This window comes from Gopherus flavomarginatus, chromosome 2, assembly GCF_025201925.1.
Source record: "Gopherus flavomarginatus isolate rGopFla2 chromosome 2, rGopFla2.mat.asm, whole genome shotgun sequence".
NCBI lineage: Eukaryota > Metazoa > Chordata > Testudines > Testudinidae > Gopherus > Gopherus flavomarginatus.
In genome coordinates this window covers 5,398,910-5,411,938 of record NC_066618.1, presented here as the reverse complement: position 1 = coordinate 5,411,938, position 13,029 = coordinate 5,398,910, and the positions used below count along the sequence as shown (strand labels likewise).

General features: G+C 60.1%; 1 protein-coding gene across 1 annotated transcript in view; it reads left to right on the top strand.

The window, feature by feature from the left end:
• The window catches only part of LOC127045897 (tumor necrosis factor receptor superfamily member 16-like), a 49,568-nt gene extending 41,465 nt beyond the window's left edge, over nucleotides 1-8,103 (top strand). The window contains exons 5-6 of the mRNA XM_050942738.1: nucleotides 4,494-4,639; nucleotides 7,459-8,103. Coding sequence (XP_050798695.1) covers nucleotides 4,494-4,639; nucleotides 7,459-7,763 — 451 coding nt within the window. The 3' untranslated portion in view covers nucleotides 7,764-8,103. The remainder of the gene's footprint in view (nucleotides 1-4,493; nucleotides 4,640-7,458) is intronic.
• Nucleotides 8,104-13,029: the final 4,926 nt, after the last annotated feature.

Sequence of the window (13,029 nt, the reverse complement as noted above, 5' to 3'; positions counted from 1 at the left end):
TAGATTAATGGGAACCCTGCTGAAAGGATTTCAAACTGCTGGCTGCTCTATTGGGAAGTGCAAATCCAACCCCCACCCAGCTCTTTGTGCCTGTGTTTGGGGATTTATTTCCCTCCGTGGTGTTCGAGCCGCCCTGCTCCCCTTCCCGCTTGTTTACATTCTTTATATTCCACTCACATTGAGAGACTCCAGAGCCGAGCGGGTCCCTCCTCCTCCCATATAGATCATAGACCCCCCGTCCCTCCTCCTGCCATATAGATCATAGACCCCTGTCCCTTCTCCTCCCATATAGATCATAGACCCTCTCATCCCTCCTCCTGCCATATAGATCATAGACCCCCCCGTCCCTCCTCCTGCCATATAGATCATAGACCCCCTGTCCCTCCTCCTACCATATAGATCGTAGACCTACCCATCCCTCCTCCTGCCATATAGATCATAGACCCCTGTCCCTTCTCCTCCCATATAGATCATAGACCCCCATCCCTCCTCCTGCCATATAGATCATAGACCCCCCGTCCCTCCTCCTGCCATGTAGATCATAGACCCCCCGTCCCTCCTCCTGCCATATAGATCATAGACCCCTGTCACTTCTCCTCCCATATAGATCATAGACCTACCCATCCCTCCTCCTGCCATATAGATCATAGACCCCTGTCCCTTCTCCTCCCATATAGATCATAGACCCCATCCCTCCTCCTGCCATATAGATCATAGAACCCCCGTCCCTCCTCCTGCCATATAATCATAGACCCCTCTCCCTTCTCCTCCCATATAGATCATAGACCCCCATCCCTCCTCCTGCCATATAGATCATAGACCTCCCGTCCCTCCTCCTGCCATGTAGATCGTACACCCCCCGTCCCTCCTCCTGCCATATAGATCATAGACCCCCCGTCCCTCCTCCTGCCATATAGATCATAGACCCCCCATCCCTCCTCCTGCCATGTAGATCATAGAACCCCCGTCCCTCCTCCTGCCATATAGATCATAGACCCCTGTCCCTTCTCCTCCCATATAGATCATAGACCCCCATCCCTCCTCCTGCCATGTAGATCATAGACCCCCCGTCCCTCCTCCTGCCATATAGATCATAGACCCCTGTCACTTCTCCTCCCATATAGATCATAGACCTACCCATCCCTCCTCCTGCCATATAGATCATAGACCCCTGTCCCTTCTCCTCCCATATAGATTATAGACCCCCCATCCCTCCTCCTGCCATATAGATCGTAGAACCCCCGTCCCTCCTCCTGCCATATAATCATAGACCCCTGTCACTTCTCCTCCCATATAGATCATAGACCTACCCGTCACTTCTCCTGCCATATAGATCATAGACCTACCCATCCCTCCTCCTGCCATATAGATCATAGACCCCCCGTCCCTCCTCCTGCCATGTAGATCATAGACCTACCCATCCCTCCTCCTGCCATATAGATCATAGACCCCCCGTCCCTCCTCCTGCCATATAGATCATAGACCCCTGTCCCTTCTCCTCCCATATAGATCATAGACCTCCCATCCCTCCTCCTGCCATATAGATCATAGACCTACCCATCCCTCCTCCTGCCATATAGATCATAGACCCCCGTCCCTCCTCCTGCCACATAGATCATAGACCTACCCATCCCTCCTCCTGCCATATAGATCATAGACCCCTGTCCCTTCTCCTCCCATATAGATCATAGACCCCCCATCCCTCCTCCTGCCATGTAGATCATAGACCTACCCATCCCTCCTCCTGCCATATTGATCATAGACCCCCCGTCCCTCCTCCTGCCATATAGATCATAGACCCCTGTCCCTTCTCCTCCCATATAGATCATAGACCCCCCATCCCTCCTCCTGCCATGTAGATCGTAGACCCCCTGTCCCTCCTCCTCCCATATAGATCGTAGACCCCCCGTCCCTCCTCCTGCCATATAGATCATAGACCCCTGTCCCTTCTCCTCCCATATAGATCATAGACCCCCCGTCCCTCCTCCTGCCATATAGATCATAGACCTACCCATCCCTCCTCCTGCCACTTAGATCATAGACCCTGTCCCGCCTCCTGCCATATAGATCGTAGACCTACCCATCCCTCCTCCTGCCATATAGATCATAGACCCCGTCCCTTCTCCTCCCATATAGATCGAGACCCCCCGTCCCTCCTCCTCCCATATAGATCATAGACCTACCCATCCCTCCTCCCGCCATATAGATCATAGACCCCGTCCCTTCTCCTCCCATATAGATCATAGACCCCCCGTCCCTCCTCCTCCTATATAGATTGAGACCCCCCCATCCCTTCTCCTCCCATATAGATCATAGACCCTGTCCCGCGTCCTCCCATGTAGATCATAGACCCCCCCCGTCCCGCCTCCTCCCATATAGATCATAGACCTACCCATTCCTCCTCCTGCCATATAGATCGTAGATCCCGTCCCTCCTCCTCCTGTATAGTTCATAGACCTGTCCCTCCTCCTCCCATATAGATCGTAGACCCTGTCCCGCCTCCTCCCATATAGATCATAGACCCCCCGTCCCTCCTCCTGCCATATAGATCATAGACCCCCCCGTCCCCCCTCCTGCCATATAGATCGTAGACCCCATCCCTCCTCCTGCCATATAGATCATAGACCCTGTCCCACTTCTTCCCATATAGATCATAGACCCTGTCCCACCTCTTCCCATATAGATCGTAGACCCCGTCCCTCCTCCTCCCATATAGATCGTAGACCCCATCCCTCCTCCTGCCTGTCCCTCCTCCTCCCATATAGATCGTAGACCCCCCATCCCTCCTCCTGCCATATAGAACATAGACCCCCCCATCCCACCTCCTCCCATATAGACCCCCTGTCCTTCCTCCTGCCATATAGATCATAGACCCCGTTGCTCCTCCTGCCGTATAGATCATAGAGCACAGACCTGCAGATCCTGCTGTGAGTGCTGGGACCGGTGGCGATTTGCACTGATTGTGTTTGCTGGGCAGCCCACGGAGGACTGTGGCTCTGCTGGCATTCGGCCGCTAAAGCACCGGGCTGGGACCCAGCAGCTCCGAGTCCGATTCCTGGCTCTGCTCCAGGCTCTGGGTGACCTTGGGCAAGTCACCTGAGCACCGAGGGCCACGTTCCGATGCCGGACTCAGCTGGAGCAGTGTATATGTAGGGCCTCCAGGCCTGGGCCGGGACCCCATAGTGCCAGGTGCTGTAGAAACACAGACCCAACACACGGTCCCTGCCCCAAACAGTGTCAGGCTAAGGGCATGTACAGATCAGGCCTGTACATTCCTCACAGTCACCTCTCCGCCGCTCGCCCCTCTGCGATGCCTCTTCTGCCTAAATATAGTCCCCCCTTGCTGCCCGCTGCCTTGCACCCCCTGTTCTCCTCTCTGTGGTCACTCGCTGGGGGCCAGTCCCCTGGGAGCTGCTGAATGTCTGACCTCCTGCTAATGCCAACCAGGCAGGCAGGGGGCGGGCAGCACCTCCCAGGATCAGGCCCTGGCTGCCTACGGTGTCTGTAGCATAGCAGCATCTGGTTCCAGCTGAGCATGGGGCCCTGGTTCGATTCTGAGCTCTAGGGGGGGGAGAGCGTCTTTTTGTCCTGCGTGTACAGCACCTGGCACAGTGGGGCCCAGAGCCCGGCCGCCAGCCCTAGGCGCTACTGGGAGGGCGGTACACACATCGTCAGAGACAGCCCTGCCCGCGAGAGAGTAGGGCTTAAACACACACAAGATGGAGGCAGGGATAGAAACCAGGTGTCCCAAGTCCCAGGACCGGACCCGGTGCGGCCTCCTCATGCCCTATGAGACCTTTCACCAGTGCTCTCCTTGTTGTACTAGACACATACTCCCAGGCACAGACCAGCGCTACAGGACTAGCACTAGCCACAGGCATTTGCCCCTGCTCTCTGGCTGGGGACGGGAGCCGGGGGTGCAAGGTGCATGAAGATGTTTGCAAACTGGGCTCCTCCGTACATTGGCAGGGAGGATGGGGGCGGCACTGGACAAAGGGATGGAGTGAGGGAGGAGGAGGGAAGCCAGAGAGTGGAGGCTGGCTAGGGGCAGAGAGACAGAGATGGCAGGAGGACCCCCATCTCCTCCCCAGTCAGTTTGACGTTTCTCCAGCAGCCAGCCCCGGCTGAGCCATCTGTGCCAGGGCTCTGCAGGGGACCGGGCGGGGGGATTATCCTGGTATTTGGGAGCCCACAGAGAAAACACGGCTGAGCCCAAAAGCCCTTCCCTGCCGAGGCACCGTGCGCTGGGCTGGGCCAGCTCAAACCCTGCGGTCGCGGGGTGTGGGGGGGAAGGAGCCAGGTGTTTCAACGGGGCCCTTCAAGTGCAGGCGCTCAGCTGAGATGCTGCTAAACTCTGGAGGTGTGAAGGGGGCACGTGTGCGTACAAGGATCCCCCTTCCCACTGCTAGCACGTTACTGAGTCCAGCCGCTCTCCCCCGTCCCACTGCTAGCACGTTACTGAGCCCAGCCGCTCTCCCCCTTCCCCGCTGCAGCTGGAACACCTGCAAACAGAAGCAGCAGCTGGCCAAAGCCAGGGCTGGGGAGCTGGGGGCCTCCCCCGAGGGCGAGAAGCTGCACAGCGACAGCGGCGTCTTCCTCGACACGCACAGCCTGCAGGAGCACCACCCGCTCAACAAGGGTAAGGGCGTCTCAGCCGCTGCCTCAGCTGGGCCTCACATCCCACCCCACCCCAGGGAGGGTGCCTCTTCCCCGCACAGGAGTTCTTGGTAGCTTCCAGTCCCATGAGGCTAGGGGCCTTGTCGGTTTCTGGGGTCCCCCAAGGAGTGTTGGCTGTTTCTATGTTCCCCCAGGGATATGGGTATTGGTGGTTTCTATGTCCCCCCAGGGATGTGGTCATTGGTGGTTTCTGTGTCCCCCAGGGATATGGGTATTGGTGGTTTCTATGTCGCCCCAGGGTTGTGGGCATTGGTGGTTTCTATGTCCCCAGGGAGTATGATGGACCCGTTTCCAGGTCCGCCCAGGAAGTCTGGGCCTTAGCAATTTATGGGTCCCCCACAGCTGAAAATATTCACTGGGGAGCAAAGAACAGAGGCAGCATTTGATCTACAGTCTGCCCATGACGGAGGCTGGGACCATGCCATTGCAGGTGGGGTGGCTGCTGTGGCAAAGTGGGCTGCCTGATAGATGCCCTTATGGGCCCCCTGGGGGTCCCCTCTCACTGTAGATCCTTAGTCTGGGGCCACCATCTCTCCAGGTGAGGATGACAAAGTAGGCACTGGCTGGCGCGGCTGCATAAGTCAGCCAGAAGGGGCGCTGTGGGATGAATACAGGGACCCAGACCAGGAATGGACCCAGGCCTGGTGCTTATCTGGGTGGATAATGGGTTCGAGTGGCTCTTTTTGGAGCCCTCCCCTCTCCCCCCAGCAGCTAAAAATTGCAGCTTCTCTGGCTTTCTCACCCTGGGGACCTGCTCCAGCCAGCCTGCCGCAGCAAGAGATGCTCAGTGCTCTGACATCGGGTCCTAGTTCCTTAAAGGGAAACCACACCTATTATGGTTAGTTAAGTTAAACACCAGTGTGGGCACAAGAACAAATGGTTATAATTTGGCCACCAGCAGTAAGCAGCTCACCTGAGAAACGTTCCCTGCTTTCCCCCAAACTGTGGGGTCCTTCCCCATCCCGAATGATCTCTGCAGGAGGCCTTGGCTGGCCGATATCAAGCCTGGACCAATGACAGGTGTAAGGGCTGGCATCTTGCACCTCTAGGGGGCTAGAAATGGCAGCTTTCCTCCACTGGAAAGGGTCAGTGTCCAGCTTCCCATTAGAATGCCCCACGCTTGCTGCTAGCCCCGGAAGGCTCTGTGCAGTTAAACCTGAAATGCCTGCCCATGTGTGTTGGCTCATTTTAATGCATGTTTCCCGCTGCCCTGCATACAGTTGGACCCAGTGGCCTAGGGTTGCCAACCTTTCCGGCTTGGCCAGGAGTCTACCGGGAAAGGCCTCGATCTCCCGGTGGCTATTGAAAGCAATCTGGGAGATTTCAATAGGCCGTTAATAGTCCAGTCAGTGGGGCTGCAGGGCTAAGGCAGGCTCCCTGCCTGTCCTGGTTCCGTGTGGCTCCCGGAAGCGGATGGCATGACCAGCTCCTAGGGGCAGGGGCAGTCAGGGGGTATCTGTGCGCTGCCCCCACCCCAAGCCCTAACTTCACAGCTCCCATTGGCAGGGATTCTGACCAATGGGAGTTGCGGGGGCGGTGCCTGCAGGCAGGGGCAGCGCGCAGAGCCGCCTGGCTGCTCCTGAGCCTAGCAGCCGGACATGCCAGTCGCTAGGAGCCACCCGAGGTAAGTGCCACCCGGCCAGAGCCCACACCCCTCACCCCCTCCTGCACCTCAATCCCCTGCTCCAGCCCTGAGCCGCACCCACACCCAAACTCCCTCCTAGAGCCCACACCCCTCACCCCCTCCTGCACCTCAATCCCCTGCTCCAGCCCTGAGCCGCACCCACACCCAAACTCCCTCCTAGAGCCCACACCCCGAACCCCCTCCTGCACCTCAACCCCCTGCCCCAGCCCTGAGCCCCATCCCACACCCAAACTCCCTCCTAGAGCCCACACCCCGAACCCCCTCCTGCACCCCAACTCCCTGCCCCAGCCCGGAGCCCCCTCTTGCACCCCAAACCCCTCATCCCCACCCCAGAGCCTGCAACCTCAGCAGTAGCCCTCACCCCCCCCACACACCCCATCCTTCTGCCCCAGCCCAGTGAAAGTGAATGAGGATGTGGGAGAGCGAGCGACGGGGGGGGAATGGGGTGAGTGGGGGGGGGGTCTCAGGGAAGGGGCGGGACAGGAGGCGGGGCAAGGATATTCGGGTTTGTGGCCACGTGTGCTTTTGAAAACCCAGACACTCGTTTTGGTGCCTAAACGGAACTCGAGCCTGTCGGAGCAAAGACACCTGAGCTCACAGGCAAAGAGATACAAAAAACCCTCTAAAACAGTGCAGCTCGAACTGGACACCGTGTACCCCCCCCCCCCCAAAAAAAAACTACAGGGCGAATATTTGCGATGCACACTTAAACTATGCCACCAACACACTGAGAACGGCCATTTTGTGCCCAGCCCCGGCCCAGCACCAGAGCAGCAGGGCGCGTGTCCCTGTTGTGTCCTAAAGCACTCCGGGAAAGGCGGCTTTAATGCCGACTGTGGGACAGGCTCTGTTTTGTGATTTAGCTAAGAGACGTGGCCCCCTTTGGCATGCAGGGTGACTCAAGGGGAGGGGTACGCACTAAATCACCAGGAGCGCTGCCTTTAGCACCGGGGGGGTCTCGTAGCCAAGTACTGCTCAGCTTAGCCCATCAGCCCCAGCCCCAGGGGCATGTTGTGCCGTGACCTGCCGGGGCGGTGACTGGAACAGGAGAGCGGTGGCTTCTCTTTCAGCAGCGCTTGTGTAGGGATGCAGGGTAACACGGCTCTGACTCTCTCTTTCTGCCTGTCCCTTCGCAGCACACAAGGCTGAGCCCCGGCTGTACAGCTCCCTGCCACCCCACAAGCAGGAGGAGGTGGAGCAGCTGCTGGAGATCTCCAGCCATGGCAAGGACTGGCGCTGCCTGGCCAGCCAGCTGGGCTACGAGGAAGAAGCCATCGACACCTTCGGCCGGGGCGAAGCCCCCGCCCACACTCTGCTCTCCGACTGGGCTGCCAAAGAGGGGGCCACGCTGGAGGCCCTGTGCGCAGCCCTGGCCGGCATCGAGCGGCCAGACGTGGTGGAGAACTTGACTGGCCCAGCTGAGGCCAGCTCGGTGGTGTAATGGCATGGGCAAGCCAGCAGGGGGACGCGCACCCCGCGAGACCGGGACTCGCTAGGAGTTTTAAATGGCAACAAAAAAGGAAAAGGGGGGAGGGGAACAAATTTTGTTAATTATAAGGGAACTTTAAAAAAAAAAAAAGCAACGAAACAAACAAAAAAGCCACAGAGCAGCGGCCTTTGGCAGGACAAGGTGCAGCACCATGATGTGACTGGCGCGTGAGCCCACCGTCTCCTACCAGCGGCGACTGGGCCTGCGGGCGCCACGTGCTGTCCCCAATTGATGGCGATCAGGCCTGCGGGCGCCACGCGCTGTCCATACCAGCGGCGACTGGGCCTACGGGCGCCACACGCCGTCCCTACCGGTGGTGACCGGGCCTACGGGCGCCACACGCCGTCTCTACCAGTGGTGACCGGGCCTACGGGCGCCACACGCCGTCCCTACCAGTGGTGACCGGGCCTACGGGCGCCACACGCCGTCTCTACCAGTGGTGACCGGGCCTACGGGCGCCACACGCCGTCTCTACCAGTGGTGACCGGGCCTACGGGCGCCAAACGCTGTCCCTACCGGTGGTGACCGGGCCTGCGGGTGCCACACGCTGTCCCCAATTGATGGCAATCAGGCCTGCAGGCGCCATGCACCGTCCCTAGCAGTGGTAACCAGGCCTGCGGGTGCCATGCGCCGTCCCTACCGGCGGTGACCGGGCCTGCGGGTGCAATGAGACCTGGGATTCTGGAGCCGAAGGCTCTGGGTCCTCTCCCTGCTTGCCCATGGGCCTGGGAGAGAGCCAGCCCCTGAGGTGAGCGGGTGGCAGGGAGAGCGGCTGGCATTGATGGAGAGTGAGGAGCGTCTGGGGGGACAGGTTCTCTGCCCCTTTGACGCCGTCCCTGTGCCCACCCTGTCTGGGGATCCCAGCTGGCCGCGTTGTGTGGGTTCCTTCTGTCACGTGCCATTGTAACCCATGGGGATTAACGACAGGCTTTCCGCTTCCCTGTGCCCCCTCTGGAAGAGCCCTCAGCCCTACGGACCTGCCAGGGCCAAGCCATTCACCCTCCCCGGTGGACTCCGGCCCCCAGGCCAGGCCAGGGGGTGAAGGGACACATCACCGGGCACGGGCGTAGGGCTCTGCTGTCTAACTCGTTCTAGCCCCCGCCCTCCTCTGTCACCCCTCCAGCCCATGCCCTGCACCACCCCCAGTCAGCACCTCCCCCCACAACCAACTGCACCATCCCCAAACTGTGTCTGCCCCCACCCTACCCCCACTACGCACAGAGAAACGCCTGTGCCAGGCAGGGACTGACCTGGGGTCCTCCTGGCTCCAAGGAACAGTCCCTGACTCAGCATCTCTTCCCCACCGGCTGGTTTGTTTGGGGGTGGGAGTTGGTTTTCAGACTGTACCCCCCACTCCTTGCAGCCAGTCCCCTCCCCCTCAGCTAACACCCCCCTCCCATCCTCTCTCTCCATGCCTAGGGCTTGCTCACTAAGGACAGTTCCCAGAACCCTTTAGGGTGCCGGCCTAGGGCTGGGGCCTCATGGCCGTTGCCTGTAGCCCTTGCAGGGGTTCGGCCCTTTGCCCTTGGGCCCAGTTGCTGCCAGGGATTGGCATAGGGGGACTTCCAAGTGACCAAGCAACACCCCCCTGCCTTCAGCCAGAGAGGGGAACGGGTGGGGGAACCAGCCAGCTGCTTGTTTGGCCCTGCTGCCCCCAGACAGTGCTGTGGGACATTACTGCCCCCCCCACCCACATCCACACATGAGATTCAGCCCCCCGATGCTGGCAAGTGCTGGCTGAGCCCGGCACCAGACACAGGCCATTGTAGTTTGGCATTTGCCCCAAGGTGCCCACGTCGTGCCACGTGCCCTGCCCCACAGAATGCCTGCTGAGTTGGCCATGCCCGCCTGCCCCTGGACCGAACTCTGCTCTGGGACTGCCCTGTGCTACGCTGCTTGGCACACCACCCTGGGTCCCAGCCGCCCCCTTGCGCCAACCACTGCAGCCTCAGCCCGGCCACCTGGCACGGCCGCAAGCGCCATGTGTGCACCGAGCTGGGCCGTTTCAGCGCAGCAGAAGGGAAGAGCTGATTGCCCCCCTGCCCATGGGCCAGCTGGGTGCAGATCTACCATCGCTGACGGAGGCCTGTGATCAGCCGTTTCCACAAATGGCTCCCCTACAATAAGACCTTCTCCCCTCCCCTGCAGTAGAGGCATGAAACTGACCCCCCAGGTCTGCGGTGCTTGGCAAAGTGTTTCTGTCCCTCACGGGTGCCGCGTGAACCCAGCCGTGCTGAACCTCCGTGGGAGAGCAGCGTGAACCCAGCCGTGCTGAACCGCCGTGGGAGAGCAGCTGCAGCGCTGCGCCTCACCGGGGAATGGAACCCGCCTGCCAGAGCAACCACGGCCCCAAAAGCGCGCCAGGTTCCCCAATGGCTGGCCCGTCCCAGCCTCGGTTTCCTGGGCTCAGCCCGTGGCCAGAGGCTGACTGAGTCAGTGAGAGCCTGGCTCCTGCTAGTGACTTTAAAAGCCTGCTGGGGCCAGACCGCTGTACCTCAAGCAGTAGCTGCCCCACGCTGGGGCCACAGGTTGTCCTAGGTTCACTCTCTAGTGAGAGCCCTGCTACAATCCATGCTGGGCGTGCAATGGGCTCTTCCAGTTCAATACCTCTGCTATGTACTTTGGAGACTCAGGGCAGGGAGGGTGCAGGCTCTCGAGGACCCCCTACCACACATGCAGCTGCAGCAGGGCTGGGCTAATGGGACCTTTGGGAAGGGCTAAGTAGCACGTGAATGCACATCAGCTTTAACTGTAATCGACGCGCTCGGCTTCTTTTCTTCTTCGGTTTAGGACGGTTTTTCTTGTACTTGACGTCTCTGCCTGCTCTCGTGTTTGTACTGTTCGCCCGCTCGTTGTGTGGGACACTGCCGTGCCTGATGACATGGGTGTAATGCTCACGTGTTACAAAACAATTGCATTAAAAGCGCCATCAGTTGACCTGTGGCCTTTGGGAGCTGGGCTTTTGGGCAGGGCAGTGGGTGAGTAGGAGCAGACCAGTGGCTCAGCTAGGCCAGCAGCAGATGCTTCAGAAAAAGGTGTATGAAGCCCTGGCGAAGGCAGTTATGGAATAACCTGTCCCTGGGGAACTTTTCCTCCTGACCCTGAATAGGTGCAGTTGGTTTAAGCCCTGAAGCCTGAACATAACAGCACCACCTTCCCCTGGGTTAGACCAACCAGCGACAGGCTGCACCCATGGAAATGCTTTAGCTTTAGCACGGTGCACGGCCTGGAGGTGCGGCTGAGCTGGTGACCCACATGGCCCTTGCTGAGGTGGTGTTGCTTGTACATACAGGCCAAGCAATTAGCTTTTGGAAAGGCTTCCCCCCCCCACCTTTCTAGGTGGCGCTGGCAGGGGGACTAGCTGCTCGGGTTTACTGGCATGGGCCTGGTGTTGCAGGAGCAGATTGGTGCCCTGGCCTGGTTGCACTGGGCTCTAATGGTAACTGCTGCCCAGATGCCAGCACCCCACTGCCCAGCAGCGCCTCCCACAGGCAGCCCGAAAACGCTGCTTCCCTGGCCCCTGCAGCTGCCTCCATCCCAGCTGTGCAGCAGGAGCTGACTAGGGGGCACCTGTGAGCGTGAACGGGGGCAGCAAGCCCTGGCTGCCCACAGCCCACGGGCAGCTCCCCCCAACAAACAACCCTGCCCCATGCCAGCCTCCCTCCTGGTGCTGCCGTCTCCTCTGCATGGCAGCTATGGCGCAGCCGGCTGGGAATGGGCCGAGATGCTGTAGATTTGGGCCCCAAAGGCAGGAGCCTGGTGGGCCAGCCTCCGCCCCACCACCCCCTACAAGGGGCCTCTCACGCGGGCTCGCCCATCAGTCCTCAGCACACTGATGGCTCCCGCCCGCCCGGGAGCTAGGCTTTAGATTTGCCTGTGAGGTCCCCTCGAGCTCTGGCATGTGATAATCATTAGGTGGGGCCATGGCAGGGGCCTCCCCTGGCTGCAGGGCAGGTATCAGAGGTACCTCCCAAAGTCCAGGTGGGCATCAGGGGCCTCCTTTGGGTGCAGTTGGGGCCAGGGCCCCTCCCCCAGGTGTGGGTTGCCATCCCTGCTAGGGGTGTCCCTGGGTGCAGGCAGGCATCGGAGCTGAGGATGCTCCCAGGCCAGCAGTTTCCTGGCACAGGCACTGCTCTGACGCAGACGGGGCTGCTGCCCAGGTCCCCACCCCTCTTTGCCCTTCATCCTGCCTGGTGAGGCTGCCAGCATTCCCAGGTCCAGCCACTTCTGGACAGAGCAGGGCCAGAGGCTGGGTGCGCCTGGGGGACGGGGTGCCACCCTCGCGGTCCTGGGGCCAAGGGCTGAGCAGGCCTAATCAGCACCTCACTGTGTCCCCAGCTTCCACAGGGTAAGAGCTCAGCAGTGGCGAAAGCCCCCAGAGCCCCCTCATTTGAGTCTCCGATGGGAGGGTGCCGCAGGGGCCCTAGGATCACCCCCAGTGCCCCAGCCACCTGTGATCACTGGCTTCTTCCTCCTTAAATTGCCCCAGGAGTCTAGTTATGTCCAATAGCACCTGTTCCTAGAGGATAACAGCCTACTACTACTGCTGGCTGATGGAGTCGGTCCGTCAGCTCAAGTGGTGCCATGGAGGCGAAGGGCCTGGATCCAAACCCTGGTGCTGACCCAGACACCAAAGGCAATGGTGGGGGGGGATTGTTTAAGGGGTGCACTGTCTAGGCTCCCCCTGGGAACGCGTCCTCGCTCAAGCTGGCCTGCCCATCCACACTCAGCAGCTGGCGGTAGCTCCAGCGGGGGTTTTGTGCCCCTGGCTAGCAGGAGAAGAGTGTCGCTGAGGGATGCAGCAGCTCCAATGGACCATGCAGCTGCCCCAGTTCCTGTCCCAATGGCCCCGCGCCTCAGGGAAAGCTCTCAGGGCAAGTCCCACATGGGGCCGTGGACCGTGAAGGTAGCAGGGATGCTAATGGGTCTAAGTCCCCCAGCCCCAGAGGCTGGGCAATGCCTGCGTGCTGTGTCTTCTGTGCCCTGACCCCGGGTACAACAGAGCCAGTGGAGAAGCCCCTGTGCCCACTAGGGGCCATGCATCGGGGGGCTTGCAAAAAGCCCGGCTGCGGAGCTGCGGCAGTGGAGACGCAGTGTAGGCTGGCATAGGGGAAGGGTGTCCCCCAGGGTCCCTTCCCCAGGACCGTTCATGGCTCCCCCCACAAAACTTGCAGGGCTCGTGCCCTGCTGGCTGGAGCCTACTGCAGCCCCTGCACGT